Below are 22,072 nucleotides of genomic sequence, written 5' to 3'. Positions count from 1 at the left end.
TTGGCAATTTCTCGCATGAAATAGCCTTCATTTCTCAGAAGAAAGTTCTTTGTTTCTGGACATTTTGAGCCTGTAATTGAACCCACAAAAGCTGATGCTTCAGATACTCAACTAGTTTAAAGAAAGTTTTATTGCTTCTTTAATCAGGACAACCGTTTTCAGCTGTGCTAACATAATTGCAAAAGGTTTTCGAATGATCAATTAGCCTTTTAAAATGATAAAGTTGGATTAGCTAACACAACGTGCCATTGGAACACAAGAGTGATTGTTGCTGATAATCTGCCTCTGTACACCTATGTAGATATTCTATCAAAAGAAAACTGCCGTTTCCAGCTACAATAGTCATTTACAACATTAACAATGTCTACATTGTATTTCTGATCAATTTGATGTTATTTTAATGGACAAAAAATGTGCTTTTCTTTAAAAAATAAGGACATTTCTAAGTGACCCCAAACTTTTGAATGGTAGTGTATGTGCAACTCAATATTAGGAAGGTGTTCCTAATGTTTGGTATACTCTGTGTGTGTGTGTGTGTGTGTGTGTGTGTGTGTGTGTGTGTGTGTGTGTGTGTGTATACACAGTTGAAGTCGGAAGTTTACATACACCTTGGCCAAATACATTTAAACTTAGTTTTTCACAATTCCTGACATTTAATCCAAGTAAAAATTCCCTGTCTTAGGTCAGTTAGGATCACCACATTATTTTAAGAATGTGAAATGTCAGAATAATAGTAGAGAATGATTTATTTCAGATTTTATTTCTTTCATCACATTCCCAGTGGGTCAGAAGTTTACATACACAATTATTATTTGGTAGCATTGCCTTTAAATTGTTTAACTTGGGTCTAATGTTTTAGGTAGCCTTCCACAAGCTTCCCACAATTGTTGGGTGAATTTTGGCCCATTCCTCCTGACAGAGCTGGTGTAACTGAGTCAGGTTTGTAGGCCTCCTTGCTCGCACACACTTTTTTAGTTCTGCCCCCAAATTTTCTATATGATTGAGGTCAGGGCTTGGATGGCCACTCCAATACATTGACTGTGTTGTCCTTAAGCCATTTTGCCACAACTTTGGAAGTATGCTTGTCCATTTGTAAGACCCATTTGCGACCAAGCTTTAACTTCCTAACTGATGTCTTGAGATGTTGCTTCAATATATCCACATAATTTTCCTTCCTCCTGATGCCATCTATTTTGTGAAGTGCACCTGTCCCTCCTGCAGCAAAGCACCCCCACAACATGATGCTGCCACCCCCGTGCTTCACAGTTGGGATGGTGTTCTTTGGCTTGCAAGCGTCCCCCTTTTCCTCCAAACAGAACGATGGTCATTATGGCCAAACAGTTCTATTTTTGTTTCATCAGACCAGAGGACATTTCTCCAAAAAGTACGATCTTTGTCCCCATGTGGAGTTGCAAACCGTAGTCTGGCTTTTTTTGTGCCGGTAAAAGGAGCAGTGGCTTCTTCCTTGCTGAGCGGCCTTTCAGGTTATGTCGATATAGGACTCATTTTACTGTGGATATAGATACTTTTGTAACTGTTTATTTCAGCATCTTCACAAGGTCCTTTGCTGTTGTTCTGGGATTGATTTGCAATTGTTGGAAAAATTCCAACAATTGTTGGAAAAATTACTTGTGTCATGCACACAGTAGATGTCCTAACCGACTTGCCAGAACTATAGTTTGTTAACAAGAAATTTGTGGTGGTTGAAAAATGAGTTTTAATGACTCCAACCTAAAGTGTATGTAAACTTCCGACTTCAACTGTATGTGTGTGTGTATATGTGTAAGTATATGTATGTGTAATTATGTGTGTGTGTATTAGAGTCCATTCCCCAAAGAATGTAAACTATTCTGAGGGCAAAAGGGGGTGCAACTCAATATTAGCAAGGTGTTCCTAATGTTGGGTACACTCATTGTCTTAAGTTAACTGAAAATAGACAAGTGGATACACAGACGGGAAATACTAACAGTGTTGTTTGTTCCTATAGGCCTGCTGTGGAACATGCGGAATAGTCCACGTGGAATGCCATTATCTATGGTTGACCCCGGAGGCGCCACTATGTACCGAGAGGTCTAGAGCGATAGAAGAGATCCGTGCGATGGCAGTAGGTTTTCACGAATCAGTGCCGGAGGGTAGATGTGGAAAGGTCCAAAAATCTTGAGGTACAGGTCACACCTTATTGGTGCTCCGTAAGGGCTCACAAGGGGTGGAGTGTGCCAGAGGAAGCTTGAGGGAAAGGGTTTGGATATATCCATAAGGTGATGGTGAAGTCATGGGCAAAGCCAAGTGGGGGCAGAACCCGAACCATTCACCTGGACAATGGAAAGGTTATCTACCAGGAGAGAGCGTTAAATCAATGGAGGGGGTGTCAAAACCCATGAGATGGATGTAACTCTCAATTCTGCTGAGCTTACACTTCATTCTAGCACGGAGGGAACATGAGGCCAGAAAAACCAAGATTCGTCATAAGGCAAGAAAAAACAGGAAAGCAAGAGCTAAGTGGCGCCACAGAGTCGGTATTCTTACTGGCAACGTCAGCACCTTCGCAACCGACAGCAACATCAACAGAGCTAAAGATGGAGAATGGGGAAGAACCCAAACGGGAGGTCGAAGAACAGGAAATGGAACATGAACTTCCTCCAACCCCCTCCTTTGACATCCTTCTAGAGGTCGACCAAGTGCAACGAAGAATGGGACTGTTTTTAGTTCTACTTGTTGGAACGGTTTTATTTCTGGGGTTGGAGATTGTTACTTTTTCTGAATTCTTATAGACTTCAGTTAGACGTAAGCCTTCTTTATACCCACAGGGGCAGAGTTATATTTTTATTTTAGTAGGAATAGGATTGGGTTTCTCGTGGTGGGGAGCTTGGGTGCCCATAGGATAATAGACTCTTTGCAATGGGCTTCGCTTGAATAAAAACAGGCAGTGAATTTCTCCGGCTAGGGCCACTGACCGAAATAGAGCAGAGGTTTTCCTCTTTTTAACTACCATGTGGGTACATGCTTAGGGTCTTTATAATGCTTTAGGATGGTAGGCTAAAGCTGAAATGGTAACTATACCTCTCATCTCGTGTGACAATAGGTCCCATTGCGGTAAGTAACTCCAGGTTCACAGGTGAAGGGTTTGTGGCGCACACCCATGGGTGTAAAACTAATATTTACTCTGAACAAAAATATAAATGCAACATGTAAAGTGTTGGTCCCATGTTTCATGAGCTGAAATAAAAGATCCTCAAAATTGTTGGAATTTCTCTACCATAAGCCGCCTCCAATGTAGTTTTAGACAATTTGGCAGTACATAAAACCAGCCTCACAACTGCAGACCACGTGTATGGCGAGCGGTTTGCTGATGTCAACGTTGTAAACAGAGTGCCCAATGGTGGCAGTGGGGTTATGGTATGGGCAGGCATAAGCTACGGACAACAAACATAATTGCATTCTATCAATGGCAATTTGAATGCACAGAGATACCGTGATGAGATCCTGAGCCCATTGTCATGCCATTCATACACCACCGCATGTTTCAGCATGATAATGCATGGCCCCATGTCGCAAGGATGTGTACACAATTCCTGGAAGATTTCACAGTTCTTCCATGGCCTGCATACTCACCAGACATGTCACCCATTTGAGAATGTTTGGGATGCTCTGGATTGACGTGTACAAAAGCGTGTTCCAGTTCCTGCCAATATCCAACAACTTTGCACAGCCATTGAAGAGGAGTGGGACAACATTCCACAGGCCACAATCAACAGCCTAATCAACTCTATGCGAAGGAGATGTGTTGCGTTGCATGAGACAAATGGGGGTCACACCAGATACTGACTGGTTTTCTGATCCACTCCCTTACCTTTTTTTTAAGGTATCTGTGACCAACAGATGCATATCTGTATTCCCAGTCATGTGAAATCCAAAGATTATAACCTAATGAATTTATTACAATTGACTGATTTCCTTATCTGAAATGTAAGTAAGTAAAATCTTTGAAATTGTTGCATGTTGCATTTAATATTTTTGTTCAGTATAATAATAACAGTTGCAGAGCGGAGTAAGTATAGTCACCACTCAAATTCCCCTGCTCTTATAGTCCTAGGAATGCCTGATGAACTACAGGTCGCCCTACCCCTGAGCTAGATGTCTCGCTGAGTGGCTTTTAAACAACGTTTCTCCCACCCCACCTGTCGGCTGCCGAGTGTGAAGCGGTTCCCTAGGATCAGGACTGGGCTGTAACGACAACACCTGTAGGTAATAGGCGGAAAACGGGTAACCTAGGCTAGCTCACTAATCTCAAGGGAGAGACTTGAGGCAGTGTGAGCTTGAACAAAAGAGCCTTAGGTGGGCACAACTAAAAGGTTAGCCCAAAATACAATAACAAAAGAAAACAGGCTGTGTAAGAAAAACTTGGAAAGGTGGGTTTAAAGTCGATAGGCTCATCTAAAACTTACGCCTGGGAAAACTGGTATCCTGCGTGTGAGAACATAGCGGTAATGGAAGCAAGGCCGAAGCTCTTGTCCAAGAACTGTGTTACAGGGAACACGGTCAATTGTGAATGAAAGGCTAAAAGAAAAATTGGTGACGAGGGGTGTGACTGAGCGAGTATGGGAGAAACAACCATTGTCAATAGGGCAGGGCGACATGGCTAAAATATCATGACATTTTTGACGGTATTTTGTTTTTTTAATGTTTTTGAATAATAAAAGTTCAAAATATGCTTTGAGTAGTTCATGACCCTAGGGGTTATTTCAAATGGTGATTTCTCCATTCTGAATGTTTAATACTGTTCAATCCAAATTCAAACAAAACCCGGCTGTATTAGCTAGCTAGCCAGCGAACACAGTTTATTTTAGCTAGAACTTGCTAATAGACAAACTAGCAGAATGGAAGATACGCAAACTAATAGTGTAATTATAGAACGCTTGTAGGAAGCATCATTGTTGTCACCAACATCTTTATGCATCTGACCATGCAGACTGCAGAATCTCCTTGAGTGACAGTGGGCAGGCCTTGGTGTGGGATGCAGCAGGAGGAGACGGAGAAAGACGGCACTACCCCGGAGGTGCTACTGATACTCACCAAGGACAGCCTCAAGGCAAACGGGGTATGACGCCAAGTGGGATAAAATGTACAAAGACTACTATCTGGACATTACCCCGGGTGTTAAGGTGGGGTGACTATAATCCAGAGGCATAGTAGGAGTGCAGAAACGCAGGCTGACGGTCCCATGGCAGCTCAGGTGGGGGCTGCCCGGGTAAGGCTGTATCCAGACCAAAGTGGCTATGGTGGAGCTGTTCAGAAAGGGACAGCTCCCCGGGTAGCGGAAGGTCCCACAGCACCAGTGTGGGAGGAAGGGAGAGTGGGTCCCCTAACACTGCCGGAGCCTGAGACTAGGAGCCCATACTTGCAAAACGGAGGATCTGTCTGTTTTGCTAAAGGGTCTTAAAATAACCAACAGAACGGGGATGTGCCAAGGGGGCCTCAAGGGAGCCAGTGGGGAAGGAACTGCGTGCTCCAGGCCAGGTGGTTATACAGCACCCGAGAATAGAGGAGACCTAAAGGAAGGAGGTACCCCTAGGTTGGTAAAGTCAGAGCCGTGGAGTTGGGGAGCTCAGAAAACATTCAGGGAGCAGATGGAGGATCGGAGAAGGGTTATCCGAGGCATGTCAGAAGTGTCAGGGTTCGACCCAAGAACGGTGTCCAAGGTGCTCCCTAACAAAAGGGTAGGTCAATGGTTGGAGGGGTTGGATGATTTTTTGATTTGATTTTGATTTAGCCAATTGGCAACAGCTAGTCTTACTGGGGACCGACATATAACGAAAAAGACATTACAGACAAAACACTTTACAATTTCAAAACATTAACATGTAGGGTGTGTGTGCATGTATCACTTACACATGTCAGTACATACACACAACAAGTAGGTCACATGGAGGAGAGGCGTTGTGCCGTGAGGTGTTGCTTTATTTGTTTTTCAAAACCAGGTTTGCTGTTCACTTGCGCTATATAAGATGGAAGGGAGTTCCATGCACTCATGGCTCTGTATAATGGTCACGTGGAATTTGACTGCTGTCATGACGCGTGACCGCTGGTGTGGCAGTAATACGGTCACTGTAACCGCCATAGTCTAATCTTGAAGTGACAAAAGCATGGATTTGCTTTTTCGCATCATTTTTTTAACAAAAAGTTTCAAATATTCAGAAATTGACACATTGAACCCCTTATTTAAGGCACCCATCAGAATGAGTTTTTCCCCACAAAAGGGGCTTTATTACAGACAGAAATACACCTGAGTTTCATCAGCTGTCTGGGTGGCTGGTCTCAGATGATCCTGCAGGTGAAGAAGCCGGATGTGGAGGTCCTGGGCTGGTGAGGTTACACGTGGTCTGTGAAGCCGGTTGGGCGTAGTGACGAATTCTCTAAAACGAGGTTGGAGGCGGCTTATGGTAGAGAAATTAACATTGAATTCTCTGGCAACAGCTCTGGTGGACATTCCTGCAGTCAGCATGCCAATTGCACGCTCCCTCAAAAGTTGAGACATCTGTGGCATTGTGTTATGTGACAAAACTGCACATTTTAGAGTGGCATTTTATTGTCCCCAGCACAAGGTGCACCTGTGTAATGATCATGCTGTTTAATGTGGAGAAAATTGGCAGTATATTTCGAGAGAGTGCTCAGAGGCAGAGGAGCCGTCTCACATGGAGAACTCTACAAGGTGCAAGTAGTAGTAACCCCACCTCCCAGTGAGAATGACAGACACGTGTAACGTTACCCTACCATATTTGACAGCAGTGGCATGTATACATGGATGGCAAAGGAAACCAGGCTACCCCAAACATTTGACAAATAATTACATGTTCAATCATTTTTCTTTCGTCTCTGTGTTTTCCTAATTTTCCGTAAATTCGCAAACGGCTGAATCTCGGACAAATCATCAGAGTGAGAGAAACAGCACCCCTCTGTCTCAGTATGTGTATCCCATGTATCTGATGCTGTCTGGACCAAAGCATGTTGCCGCCGTAGCATTTGATTAATTGATGAATCCAAACCTGGCCAAAAGAGCACACTTCCTTGGCTAAATGGAGAAATCTGGAAACTGATGAAAGAACGAGATCATTCTCTAAAAACAGCCCTGGATGACCAACGGTTGGAGTCATGATGATGGTCGCTTCTTGAAGGAACGAAAAGAAGAGCAAGAGAAACCTTCAGAAACAGGCCTGGATGACCAACGGTTGGAGTCATGATGATGGTCGCTTCTTGAAGGAACGAAAAGAAGAGTAAGAGAAACACACATGAATACATATAGAAAAAATACTTATTGGAAGCAAGCCTATATCCTGCCAGAGTTTTTATGATTTTAGTTTAATGGAAACCGTTATACAGTACAGTGTATGATATGATATAGAGAACACAGTGAAAGTCTAGGGAGCGGCAGGCAGGGCTAGTTTTCAATACCCCTTCTACATGTGCAGTACTTTCAATTACATCAGAAGACTACATGAATACAGAGGTTATACGCCAAATGGTACTCTATTCCCTTCATAGTAAACTACTTTAGACCAGCAACCTATAGACCCTGGTCAAAAATAGTGTACTATATGGAGAATAGGGTAGAAACATCTTAAGGCTCATCAGTAATGTTTCCCTTGTCGCACAGATGGATAACGTTGTGTGAGACTCGTCGTCTTATCTGCTTCGGGTTTCCCCCCAAACGAAGACATTTCGATCGATATCGCCTGAACCTAATGTAGCTACGGTTAGCTAGCTATATAAAAGAATGAACGACGACAATATGAGTTTGTCATGCGGCCCTGCATGGCGAGTAAAATGCAATAACTAGCAACAAGTGAGTGTTCTCCGGTCCAAAGTTTTAATGTTAGATAGTTAACGTTATCGGTGTTAGCTAGCTAACGTTAGCTACATTAGTTACTGTAGCTAGCAACCGTCCTTAAATTAACGTTATCATTACAACTCCGCGGCCCGATAGAATAAACTTGATTTAACGTAATTGCATTTTAATCTAATATGTGCGATAGTTTTCTAGCTATCTACCGTTAGCTACCGCTAGATTAATTTGCAGCTATAGCTAAACTAACGTTACCGTTAGCTATACAGGCGACCGAAGGTAAAGTATTTAATGTTAGCTAAATTAATTAATATAACGTTAGCTATGATATTTTAACGTTAATGTTTGTTAGCATTTACAAACTTTTAGCTAGTTGCAAATTAAATGTAATAATAATAGATAATTACCCAATTTGACAGTTAACGTTAGCTTCTTCACCTTGAAAGAGATTTGCGTCTGTTCATATCTGGCATCAGGACAAAATGTGATTCAGAGTCCCCGAATATATTTTAAGTATTTTAATTAAACTCAAACTTATAAATGGTAAATGCAATTTTCGTATATACGGGTTCGCTGTTTCACCGCGCAGGATGAACAGAGAACTGTGGAATGTACTCACATAGTAGTTTTTATACTATGACAATTTTATTCTCAACGTGTCCAGTTGGCCTATCACAGTAGAGGCTGGGCTTGGTTTAGACTTTGCCCCCCTTTGCTGGCCCTTTGTCCAAGCCCCTTGGCGCGTTCCTTTGTTCACATCTGGTTGCTGGGTAGATTGGATCCGTCTTGGGTCTGTCGATTCTACACTAAAACAGTTCCTAATATGGTATTGTCCAGTATTCTAACCTCCCGGTTGGTCTAGAGAGATGCACCCCTCCCCTCTCCAGACTGTCCACAACTTTTATGGCCTGTGTTGGTCAGTCCTTACACCTACACACCCACACCCCTCTGTATAGTTTGTGTATGTGTGTAACAAAACAATATTCCTCTTCAACCAATATGCTAACAGACTATTATGCTTATGTAACGGATGTGAAATGGCTAGCTAGTTAGCGGGTACGCGCTAGTAGCGTTTCAATCAGTTACGTCACTTGCTCTGAGACTTAAGTAGGGTTTCCCCTTGCTCTGCAAGGGCCGTGGCCTTTGTGGAGCGATGGGTAACGATGCTTCGTGGGCGACCGTTGTTGATGTGTGCAGAGGGTCCCTGGTTCGCGCCCGAGGTCGGGGCGAGGGGACGTACTAAAGTTATACTGTTACATTGGTGCCGTGACCCGGATCACTGGTTGCTGCGGAAAAGGAGGAGGTTGAAAGGGGGGGTGAGTGTAACGGATGTGAAATGGCTAGCTAGTTAGCGGGTACGCGCTAGTAGCGTTTCAATCAGTTACGTCACTTGCTCTGAGACTTAAGTAGGGTTTCCCCTTGCTCTGCAAGGGCCGTGGCCTTTGTGGAGCGATGGGTAACGATGCTTCGTGGGCGACCGTTGTTGATGTGTGCAGAGGGTCCCTGGTTCGCGACCGAGGTCGGGGCGAGGGGACGTACTAAAGTTATACTGTTACACTTAAACATAAATCCTAACAACCTTCAACGAGTAACTACTGGCAACACACGCAAACAAGCCGTCAAATAATTCTGAGCATTGCCTGAGTGCTAGCTTTGATTATGGCTGTACTGTCTTTTTCTGGTAGTCTTCTATTTACCTGTAGATGGCAACCCTCAATTATTTGAATTTATTTGTATTATTTAAATACATTTATTTTATTGGAATTATGACGTGGTGGCTGCATGCATTCTATACTGGATCAGTTTGTAATTTAAGCCTATTTCATAAAATTGCTTTATTAATCTTAGTTCAGATCTCACCATTTTTTAATAAAATGTCTTCCTCCATCAAATCCACTCATGTATGCCGTTACCCGAATCCCTTTATATTGTAACGACCCTAGGTTTATAAATGCGGAAATCGACTCTGCCGCTCGAGCATGCTTTTGCGGCACAGTCGATAGCGCGCTGGCCTAAACCCAGGGTCGTTACAATATATTATAGAGAACATCGTCTTTGATGTCTGAATGTAGCCTACTTGTTTATTGATTAGTTTGATTTATTTTAAGCGATTTGGCATCACAGCATTGTCTTATTTTGCACACTTTGTACAAAATAATAAAATGCAGTACTACAGGATATTTCTTAACGTAGCTCTTTATTAGCTAGCTATAACTGGCATGTTCAGTATCGCCAACCAGGATCAAACTGGCCATGACCTAACCATTTGGGTGGTCTTAACCAATCATAGCACAGTATGATATGGCGGTAAAATGCATCCAATTATAATTCAGTATGTTTACACATATGAATATTACAAGCATCTTTTAGTAATTTTAAGATTTGCATTTAAAAAAATCAAGTGTACGAGTAAAATGTGGTGGGAAAAAATGGTGGATGTCAAATGTGGTCTCTTGCTTGAGAATCCCGTTTGAGAACCCATTGACTTCTCAAGTGTTAAGCATTGTTATAAGATGCAATGTGGATGGATGATTCAGTGATTTCATTTCACATTGTCAACTAATTTCTTCGGATTTCTCATCTTCTACACAGTTCAGTAGAGGTGGCCAGTTGGTTTATATTTTGCCAAATTGACTCCTGCGCTTTTATTAATTTATTTAAGCCTATAGGCTTTATACAGATTTTCGGATAAAAATATTGCCAACCATGACCCGATAATGTTTGGGTATGCTATGCCTAAACAATGTGAAACGTAGGTGAGGAATGATTATGCATTGAGAGAATGCAGCCATTCAAGCAAGTTGAATTTTAGGCGTTCTCTGCCGGTCGTTAGTTATTTTTGCATTGACTGGCATGTAAACCAAAACTGACCAAGCGATGGTTGATAGTTCCAGAACCTTGGTTTCTAGGGACGCTGTCCATGGTTCTGAAAACAGCACACGTCTGGTCTGGGCATAGAATGTCAGATCAAAACATTGTATAGGGCCGCTGTCCATGGATCTGAAAATAGCGCTGAAACGTTGTAGCAAATACATTTGATACAGGAGATCAGAACAGAAACAACAATAATTATTTTCCCCGGATGGTCCAGCATCAACAGTTATTTATTTAGGATACTGAATTGCACATTAAGTCGTTCCCCTAGGTTCTCATACATGCAGCCACAACGATTCTATCTGTCTCTTTCCATTGTATTTTTGTGGTTCTTGGTTTCTTCATTTTTGTATTTTATCACGAATGAGTCTTGTCTTCAGTTTGCGATTTCCTTCATTGCCTCTTCGGCCAAAGTCCAACTGTAAATCAAACAACACCTTATTCAGGTGGCGTTGAAACTCCGGAGAATATTACCCATCTCCTGTTTTGCAACAGTTGCCAGATCGATGTTTATCCCCTTTTGTGACAGCCAGTCCAGAAAGCACTTCACTGCCCAGTTGGTTCGTCTTGATGAACATTTGCTCTGGATAAATCCGGTTCTGGAGTGTCTTAACGACATTAAACCAACATATTTAGACTGACTTAAAGTGTCCAGAAATGTTTTATTGGCGTGATAAGCAAATATACTTAATGAGATCGCCAAATTTGCATAACAAATTTCAGGAAATAAATTTGCATATTTTAATAACACATTTCAGGAAAATTATAATACAAAAACGTATTATTGTGTCTACATTAAAATGGTAAAAGTGGATTGTGATATGATTCCGGGAAAATGACCCTGTTAGGGTCTGGTACCTGGCCTTAATTTTTTTGGGGTGTAACTCTTATGAAAGTTCAATTCCAAATGTTTCCTAAACCGTATCGCAAGCGAGGCGTATTTGTGTTTAGACAGAGCGTTTGGACAGTGTCGGAGCCTTGGTGCAAAAAGGGATGTTGAATGACGACTGCAACGCACGCAATGTAATTTTAGTAATGATAAGGGCCATATACAACATTGAGTTAATATTTTTATTTAATATTTATTTAACTAGGCAAGTCAGTTAAGAACAAATTCTTATTTACAATGACGGCCTTCACCGGCCAAACCCGACGACGCTGGGCAAATTGTGCGCTGCCCTATGGGACTCACAATCACGGCCGGTTGTGATACAGCCTTGAGGTAAGATGGTAAACATTTTTCTAGCTCTTGTAAAAAATAAAAATAAACTCGCTGCATAAGGAGTTGACTGTATTGTGTACTTATACACTGGTATTTATTTTTGATAAATCTTGAATATATTCCATTGATAACAATAATACCCAAATAGGCTATGAGCTGAACATATTGTAATGGAGCAGGTCTCGAACCCTCGACCTTCTAGCCCGAAGTCCGGCGCGCTATCGACTGTACCGGAAAAGCATGCTCGTGCGGCAGAGTCGATTTCCGGGCTTATAAACCCAGGGTCGTTACACTACTCCCTCCTTTCAAAGAGCGCGTCCTCGCGCTAGCTTGCGACTCTACGTCTTACAGGAACGCGCTCACCGACCAAGCACACGCACTGTCGTGGATGCAAGGTCCGATCCCACTTCTGACACCAATGTAATGAAACAGCAGGGAGCAGGTCTCGAACCCTCGACCTTCTAGCCCAAAGTCCGGCGTGTGGCAGAGTCGAATTCCACGCGTATAAACCCAGGGTCGTTACAATATATATTCTGGCCCCATTAGATTTAGGGCCTCGCGTTTTCCTATTATTACGGTAACAGCGGGCATTCCTTGTCACGTGATCAACGAGAGCATCTTTTTGGTCCATTTTGGATGATAGCTGAGTCCTTGTAGCTAACCACGACCCGAAAATGACAAAATTGCAGTTTTTAAACGTATTTTTGACCGAGCGGCTTATGCTCGCTGCCCAGGAGATCTACAAATCTGTCGAAGACACGATTTTGGAATACCAAGAGGAGATTGCGCTCAGGGAGAGGGAGAACGACCATCTGAGACGCAGACTCCGAGACGCTGGGATTGAAATATGGCCAGGTTAGTAGCTAGCGTTGGCTATTATGCTAACGTTAAAGTTAGCGCCGAAACCGCACGCTAAACCAAATTGGTTGCTAAACTGTTGTAACGTTACATGCATTACCAAGCAACTGAAAGGCAATTTAAAAAAAAATATTTGACACCCTTGTATTAATGTTGCGAGAACTAACTAACGTTAGCTGGTTAATGTTTTTCAGAAAGCTAATAATGGTAGCTACGCTAACGTAGCTCCTTCACGTAACTAGCTAACTAGCCACCTTTGTTCGTTAGCCAGCTAACTAGCTAGCCAACAAGTTATCTAGCTAGCTGCAGAGATTCAGACTCAGCTGTTTTGTTTATCATTTTTGAAATCTAGTTCCTTTGATACGTAAATGTAGTTGATAGTGTTTTTCCTCGATCGTAAATCATATGACTGCCAAGTCCCTCCCTCTCTTCCATCCAGACCGTCAGTCTATGGCACTATTGGAGGAGGAGGATGGCGAGCATCCTCGCCGGGAGTGGAGCCCCAGCATGGGCCATGAGGAGCGAATCCCCATCCTGATCAAGGAGAAACGGGAGCTCAGGTCCAGCCAGGGGGACGAGCAACTCCGGGGCCATGGCTCCTGCAGCACCCCAGAGTCCATGTTCACTCCTCCCCGCGTCACCAACGAATACCCCCAGGATCCTCCCCACTCCTCTAACCTGCCCCAGAACCCATCAGTGGAGAACAGAGAGCGGGACCCTGGTCCCAGAACCTCATCCAGACACGTCAAGTCAGAAGTGTCCCACAGAGGCTCATCATCATCATCTTCGTCCAACAGCGTCCCGCAGCCCCTCGCCACAGTCAACCCCAACTGCTCCAACGAGAACAACATTGACATCATTGGAGTGGAGAACGGAGGACAGATGTCTGGGTCTAAAGGACGAGCTGGTGGGAGCAGAGGTCAGGGCTCCCACTTAGGTGACCAGGGCAGTAACGCGGCCGCAGAGTGTGGAAAATCCCCCCTCCAGGTGCACGTGTCATCGTTCTGCTGCAAGGTGTGTGGGGAGGCATTCAGCCACGTCGGACACCTGCATGTACATGTCCAGGTGCACACCCGGGAGAAGCCGTACCGCTGCGGGGTGTGTGGGAAGTGCTGCAGTTCCTCCGGCAGGCTCCAGGAGCATGCCAGGAGTCACACTGGAGAGAAGCCGTTCCGCTGCCAGATCTGTGGGAAGGGATTCACCCAGATGGCCCATTTGAAGGTCCACATGCGGATCCACACGGGAGAGAAACCATACAGCTGCCCAGTGTGTGGAAAGTGCTTCAGCCGCTCCGACAAAATCAAACGTCATCTCCAGACCCACAGCCGCGAGGGCACTTACTTCTCAGGGCAGTAAGATGAGGGAGACCACTGGTGGTTGTTAATGAGCGACTGAGTCTGTATGAATGAATGAATTACTGATTATGGGACATTTTTTTTAAAAGCTAAAATTGCTGCCATTTAAGACGGCTTGTTATTTTTCTCTCAAAGAGCTAGGGATTCTGCGACTTTCTTAGAATGTTTTATCTCCTAGTTAACACTTCCCTCCATGCCATAGTTTCTCTCTCATGCAGTAGATTTGTATAGTCAATTTAGTATGTGTCCATTTACTTTTTGTACTTGTCACTGAATGGGATAATAGGGAATCTTTAAACGCCAAATTGAACGATTTAGTAGCTAGTCTTTCTGAATGATTTAGTCTTTACTTATAGTAATGAACTTGGTAGCATGATGATGATAATGAAGTCTTCCACTATGCGCCTTGAAACGGAGATGCATTCAGGCTTGCAACAATAAGCAGCATTCCAAAACTTGGTGGTCTTGCCCCAGACGATTTGCACAGGGCCAATTTACACATTTCTAAAATAAATTGTTTTAAATGTTGTTGTTTTCCCCAAAAAAATTATAAAGTATATAACAGCTTCTTCTAAAACCCACTAATCTTATTTCCTCAGTCAGCTGGCTGAAATACGTAAGATGTTTTTATTTGTAATTCTAATTAACATTGGCTAACCGTATGACATTGTCTATAAACAGTTGTCCATTCCTTGAGTTTACTAATATGGATATAAGTACACATATTCACCATTTGTTAGTTAGGGTCAGGTAGGTTTAGCAATAGCCCTGCCTGCTCTATTCAAGGTTTCTGTACGGTTAGTCACCTAAAGCCTCCCTGATACAACTGATGTTAAAGGACCATTTGCCTCTCTCCTTTGTCATCGTTGCAGAACGGTGTACTGCCACCTGAATTTCAGTGAACTAACTTATCTTACAATAAAAACATACTTATCAATGAGGATTCAATGCAAAGACTGCTATTTTGCAAGATAAATGTTGCCTTGATAAGGATTGTTTGTGAATTCTGTATATGACCACTATCTCTCCCCCACCTCTGATGCATATAGAGTGTGTGTGTCCTCTCTATGACCCGCACTACAGAATTTGTCCAACACGGTGCAGAGACCAGATTCCCCAGCTGAGCCATACAGTATTACCCTGTATCTGAGCTGCTTGTTCCCGATTGTTGGTCCTGAGCTCAGCACTGCACATACTGTATATTCACTATAGTAAAGATCTGTTCTTGATGGCCAGTTGTTTGTAAGTGTAACATATGTTTTGTTACAGACAGATCAAGCCTACTCCTGGAATAAAAAGCAGTTTATACTGCAAGTGCTTGTAATCTAGGGGTAGACTTAATCCAAGTCTGTACCTTTTTAGACGTTTTTATCAGAATTTGAGCAGTGCCTAGCTGAGTACGAGGCTCATGAACAAGCAGTAGGCCTATGGCCCGGACCAGAAACAAACCATTGCCCCATCCCCTAGGCAAGTGTCTTGGGCAATAGGTGTTTGGGGTTGTTACTAGTAGACAGGGTCTTTATCTCCTCTCAGGACTGAGGCTACTACAGTAGGCCCTCTAATTTAACCAGCATTCCTCCCCCTCCCACACAGTTTATTCTGGGACACCGCTGCTCCCACACACACATTACTGTACAGTGTTGTATCATTATGTAATAAATGTAATTTTTAAAATAAAGTAGTCTGAGTACCTTGTCTAAATTGTCAGGTTCCTTCTACATAAGGCATAGATGAGCGTTAGAGTGCATTATCTGACAGCGGATCAAATGAAAAAGTTTGTTTGAACACATTAACTATCCTTAACCTAGAAGTACAGTGTAACAAACTTAACTTTTATATCTTATGTTTAACTCTGCATTGTTGGAAAAGGACCTGTAAGTAAAAGTTTTACTGTTAATCTACACCTGTTGTCTACGACGCATGTGACAAATAAAATGTGATTTCGATAGCCACTGCAGAGAAGCTCAATCCCCAATCAAGATGGTGCTACCCATGCCTATCCAATCCTTTCCGATACATTCTTGAATAGATGTATCTATAGAGCCTCACAGTGGAGGTGTTAACCTAGAGGAAAAATAGGGAAATGGGTCCAATTGTTTTTCTAGCATTCATTTTTCACACGGGGGATTTTAGAAATACTCCAAAGGCTGTGTTTTGTGTAGGCGTATGTACCCAGGTGTGATGTTTTGATAACCATGTAAATCTGTCTCGGACATGGTGACTTATCAATATAGTTGGCTCTATTTACTCTGATTTGAAAATGCTAATTAGTGTCAAAGCAGACATCATGCATCAAAACTTCAAATCCCTGCAAGCTCCTGCATGTCATCTCTAGCTGACATCTTAGCTAACAGGTATTGTGTCAATTTAAAACTTGCACAAAACAGTTCACAGAATTGTCAATTTTAAAGAAATGTAGCCAATTTATGAATTACTACATTTAACTAGCTAATACAGATATTCTTACCTTTGCCTCGATTTGGCAGTCTTGCCCAGATCGTGGCATTTGGGGTAAATACAGGTGAATATATTGACAAGTCACGTTTCCTAGAAATTTACAAGGCTATCAAGACGTCATGCCAGGGTAAGCCTACATGAAACACATACCTTATTTTAAGTGTTTCTAAAATCCCCTATGGGAAAAACGATTGGAACCATTTCCCTGTTAGATCACTAGGTTTTATGGGTATTATGAGATACTGTGGTACTCTACTAATCTATTGTATTCCATGTGCTAATTCATTTGTCTCTGATGGTACAATTATTTCAACTGCCCCAGGTTCTCAGGTACTTACGGTAACTAACAGCGGGCCAATTTCTGATTGCGTCACCAGCAAGCGTCAAATTCTCAAAGCGTTTTGTTGTGTCGAAGATTATCTATTATATTGACAAGATGGTCTACAGACCGCTTTAACAATGGAAATACATGGAAACATTCTAGATCTAGCCCATGATTTAATGTAGAAAACATCACAGGAGGTTGGTGGCCCCTTATTTGGGGAACACGGGCTGGTGGTAACAGCTGGAGCGGCATAAGTGGAATGGTATTGTAATAAAACGGGCAGGGAGCAGGTCTCGAACCCTCAACCTTCTAGCCCGAAGTCCAGTGTGCTATCGACTGTGCCCCAAAAACATGTCCTTGCTCAAGCGGCAGTGTCGATATCCACGCTTATAAACCCAGGTTCGTTTCAATTTGTTTGCTGTTCCATTCCAGCCATTATTATGAGCCGCCATTCCCTCAGCAGCCTCCACTGATTTCAATAAACAACCAGAAGTTGGAACCGGTTCAGGGAACGAAATGTGATCTCTAGTGTTCCAGAACAGAACCGTTATACTGAAATCTTGAGAACCGGTTAATAATGTTATTTTTTGTTCCAAAAAACATTCCTAATGTCTAGTATACAATTCTGTAATTCAGTGAAGTTATGACGCTAGTAATAGCCTAAACCAAACGTGTCAAAGTAATTCCACGGAGGGTCGAGTTTCTAAAGAATTCCCTTCACCTGGTTATCTAGGTTTTATTTGAAAGGAAAAACCAAAAAACCTACAGACCCTCGGCCGTCCGCTTCAAGCCAAGCCTCCACCATGTCCACTCTTTTCCATCTCCCCACCCGTGAAATTTCAGTCGCATCTCAACCCTGCACTTATTTGTCCATCAAACATGTAGACAACTAGTTTACCCTGACATAGCAAGCTGCCATAGCAAGCTGCTCTAGCCACGCTAATTGGTGGAGTAATTTAATTAGCTAAAATGTAAAACTGTTGATTTCACGGGTACAAAATTAAGGAAAATTAACTATAAGAACCGTTACTTTTTTTGCGGTTCAGAACTTTATGCTGGTTGGACCACTGGGACAGGACGAAATATATAGGGGTTCTGCTCAGAGAAGAACGATTGGAAACCGTTAACAACCTAAGCATTATGAAACGTCCATTAGATGAAATAACGCTCAACTATCAAAATAGCAATTCACTTTTATCTTGACCAAATTCGACACTCGTTGCCCCTCATAACAAACAAACAAAAAAAACTCACTTGACACTTGGTCTGCTTAACGCTATAAATCTGGGCGGAGTCGAACCTCCCGCTTCGCCTCTTTCCTCTCTGCTTGTGTTTAGCGGGTAAACGTGCCCTGGCTGCCATCGAACCTCAAAATGACGAAATTACAGTTTCTAAATGTATATTTGACAGAAAGGTTGATGTTAGCTGCCCAAGATATATATAAGCAAGTGGAAGAGACCATATTAGAATACAAGGAGGAAATATTCCAGGGAAAGCGAGAGAATGATAAACTGAGACGGAAGCTTCACGAAAATGGGATTCCATGGCCAGGTTAGTAGCTAGCTTGCTCTAAGAAAATTACCCAGGGGTTTAGAGGCGATAATTTGTGAAAAACTGGGCCAAGGTGTTCGGAGCATGCTTAGATGCCTAATTAGCACAGGTGGTCGCCTCTGTCTAATGTAAACAAGCGCTGTAACATGAAAATATGGCATTGTGGGAATCCTAACCTTATAAAGGTGTGTAGTAATTTAACCTTTAGTTTTTTGACAATTATTTATCGCTGATATGAAAGATAAGGGCCTAATGTTAACAAAACCGTACCACACCACGCATCACTTAACGTTCAGACCGATTCGGGGCTCTTAATAACAAATCCCCCGGACAGAAGATACTTTCGTGAATAGACGGTATAGTTAGCGTCTATGAATAGGCTAGTAGATACCTAACGTTTGCTGACTAGCAAGCTGTGCTAGCGAGGATAATATGCACACATGTAATTTGCTATTTTATCTGAAATACACCGTTGTGCTTCAGCTAACCAACAATTAATGTGCCATATGGCAGTGGCTATTTTGGCAGATTAGCTCTTTATCTGCAGAGACCGCTAGCTAGCATTCATGCCTAGCAAATCCCATAGTTGTCAATACATTCTGTGTATTCTGTTTCTCGCTATCTATGAGTTGGTTAACTCAGAACTGGGTGGTAGCAGGTCGTGATGCTCAAGTAAAGGTGCCTAGCTAACAACACTACATTTTCCCTTCTTGACTTTCAGACCTAGAGCCATTTTCTCCTGTAGAATCTGAGGAGGAGGAGGAGGAGGAGGAGGAGGGAGCCATTGGGCATAAGCAGGAACCAAACCCCGGACAGACTTTGGAGAAACAGGACGGAAGGGCCAGAAGGGAGAAAAAGCTGTTTAGGGGACTGGCCCCTCTGTCTAGATTCACTCCTTCTAATGGAAATGATGACTATGATCAGAACCCACCTCAACCCACCTCACACCAGTTCCAAATACAAACTCACACTGGGAAGACTATAGAGGGAGGCTTTCTATCAAGCTCAACAACCTCCAATCCAATCAAAACAGAGACTGATAGATTGGGCGTCTGTCCATTGGATGATCCATCAAGTGACCCAAATACTTTCTCTTCAGGGAACCTCGACCTTTTGGCAGCACAGAGTGAGAACAGTGTAAGTATGATGGGGGTGGAAGGTGGTGACGAACTACTGTCAGGATTTGAAGCTCTACAGATACCGCTACACACGGAAAATTCAAATTCCCTTCAAATCCACCACGACACATCATTGTGTTGCAAGGTGTGTGGGAAACCCTGTAGACACATGGGCCATTTAAATGCACATGTGCGAATGCACACGAAAGAGAAGCCATTTCTCTGTGGCTTGTGTGGTAAGTCCTTTAGCTCGTCTGGGAGGTTGAAAGGCCACCAGAGGATTCACACAGGGGAGAAGCCCTACCAGTGCCATATCTGTAGGAAACGTTTCAATCAGACAGCGCACCTGAAGGTACACCTGAGAGTCCACACAGGGGAGAAACCATTTAGTTGTCCCGTCTGTGGGAAAAGCTTCAGTCAATCCAACAAGGTGAAAAGACACCTTGTGACACATTCTAGAGATGGTTCGTTCCTACCAGGCCTATAACGGAGATGTTTGTTTAAGGAAGTGAAATGTACATGATGGGAGTTCCAATTCTATTTCAAATCCATTCTGGTGTAGGAAATGTTAAGGCTACTGGTTTATAATGAGGATTTGAATATGTCTTCCCAACCATACAATGCATTCGAAAAGTATTCAGACCTCTTCACTTTTTTCACATTTTGTTACATTACAGCTTTGTTCTAAAATGGATTAAATACAATTTCCTCATCAACCTACACACAATACCCCATAATGACAAAGTGAAAACAGGTTTTTAGAAAATAATAAACTGTAATACCTTATTTATATAAGGTCCCACAGTTAACAGTGCATGTCAGAGCAAAAACCAAGCCATGAGGTCGAAGGAATTGTCCGTAGATCTCCGAGACAGGATTGTGTCGAGTCACAGATCTGGGGAAGGGTACCAAAAAATGTCTGCAGCATTGAAGGTCCCCAAGAAGTGGCCTCAATCATTCTTAAATGGAAGAGGTTTGGAACCACCAAGACTCTTCCTAGAGCTGGCCGCCTGGCCAAACTGAGCAATTGGGGGAGAAGGGCCTTGGTCAGGGAGGTGACCAAGAACCCGATGGTCACTGACAGAGCTCCAGAGTTCCTCTGTGGAGATGGGAGAACCTTCCAGAAGGACAACCATCTCTGCAGAACTCCACCAATCACGACTTTATGGTAGAGTGGCCAGACAGAAGCCACTCCTCACTAAAAGGCACATGACAGCCCGCTTGGAGTTTTCCAAAAGGCATCTAAAGGACACTCAGACCATGAGAAACAAGATTCTCTGGTCTGATGAAACCGAGATTGAACCCTTTTGCCTGAATGCCAAGCGTCACATCTGGAGGAAACCTGGCACAATCTCTACGGTGAAGCATGGTGGTGGCAGCGTCATGCTGTGGGGATGTTTTTCCAGCAGCAGGGACTGGGATACTAGTCAGGATCGAGGGAATGATGAACGGAGCAAAGTACAGAGAGATCCTTGATGAAAACCTGCTCCATAGCGCTCAGGACCTCAGACTGGTGCAAAGGTTTACCTTCCAACAGGCCAACGACCAACACAGCCAAGACAACACAGGATTGGCTTCAGGACAAGTCTCTGAATGTCCTTGAGTGACCTAGCCAGAGCCCGGACTTGAACCCGATCGAACATCTCTGGAGAGACCTGACAATAGCTGTGCAGCGACGCTCCCCATCCAACCTGACAGAGCTTGAGAGGATCTACAGAGAAGAATGGGAGAAACTCCCCAAATACAGGTGTGCCAAGCTTGTTGCATCATACCCAAGAAGACTCGAGGCTGTAATCGCTGCCAAAGGTGCTTCAACAAAGTCCTGAGTAAAAGGTCTGAAGACTTTTGTAAATGTGGTATTTCAGTTTTTTCTTTTGATAAATTTGCAAAAATGTATAACCTGTTTTTGTTTCATCATTATGAGGTATTGTGTGTAGATGAGGGGTAAACAAACAGTATAATCATTTTTAGAATAAGGCTGTAGCGTAACAAGATGTGGGAAAAGTCAAGGGGTCTGAATACTTTACGAATGCACTGTATTACCTCAATGGCATTGTCTATGTGAAGTAATTTTCAAGTTTATTATTTTTAAATTGGTAAGCCTACAAGTACAGAAATATAATTTCCTGTAATACATTTTGTTAGTCAAAGGACTCAAACATCCAAACTATTCTCTTCATTGACTGACATCTATTGGTAGTGCATTTCAATGTTATTTACTTTGAATATTCTTCAAGCATTTGACTCCTTTCACACTGTATTTTGATACCTTTTGAAAAATCTAAATAATGCTATTTTGTCATTTTAGGCCTTTAGGCAAGTAGCCTAGTGTAGGCTAATGACCTTCATAAACAGAAGTGCAATGTGATCTTGGTGAAAACAGTTATTGGACAGTTGGATGTGAATGGGATGTTTTGGACATTTTTGTGTTGTGTATTTTGGTAAATAAAGGTCAGAATTGTTTAAACAAAA

General features: G+C 42.8%; 2 protein-coding genes across 2 annotated transcripts; both read left to right on the top strand.

The window, feature by feature from the left end:
- The first annotated feature begins 12,503 nt into the window (after positions 1-12,503).
- LOC139535401 (zinc finger and SCAN domain-containing protein 22-like) lies at positions 12,504-15,844 on the top strand. The gene is made up of 2 exons (XM_071334760.1): positions 12,504-12,791; positions 13,234-15,844. The coding sequence occupies exons 1-2, from the start codon at positions 12,611-12,613 to the stop codon at positions 14,148-14,150; spliced, it is 1,098 nt and encodes a 365-aa protein (XP_071190861.1). The 5' UTR covers positions 12,504-12,610; the 3' UTR covers positions 14,151-15,844.
- Positions 15,845-18,101: 2,257 nt separating this feature from the next.
- Positions 18,102-22,072, top strand: LOC139535400 (uncharacterized). The gene is made up of 2 exons (XM_071334759.1): positions 18,102-18,482; positions 19,204-22,072. The coding sequence occupies exons 1-2, from the start codon at positions 18,305-18,307 to the stop codon at positions 20,085-20,087; spliced, it is 1,062 nt and encodes a 353-aa protein (XP_071190860.1). The 5' UTR covers positions 18,102-18,304; the 3' UTR covers positions 20,088-22,072.

The sequence above is a fragment of the Salvelinus alpinus genome, chromosome 12, assembly GCF_045679555.1.
Source record: "Salvelinus alpinus chromosome 12, SLU_Salpinus.1, whole genome shotgun sequence".
Lineage (NCBI taxonomy): Eukaryota > Metazoa > Chordata > Actinopteri > Salmoniformes > Salmonidae > Salvelinus > Salvelinus alpinus.
Note: the sequence above shows the minus strand (reverse complement) of the source record. Positions and strands in the feature narration are given on the sequence as shown.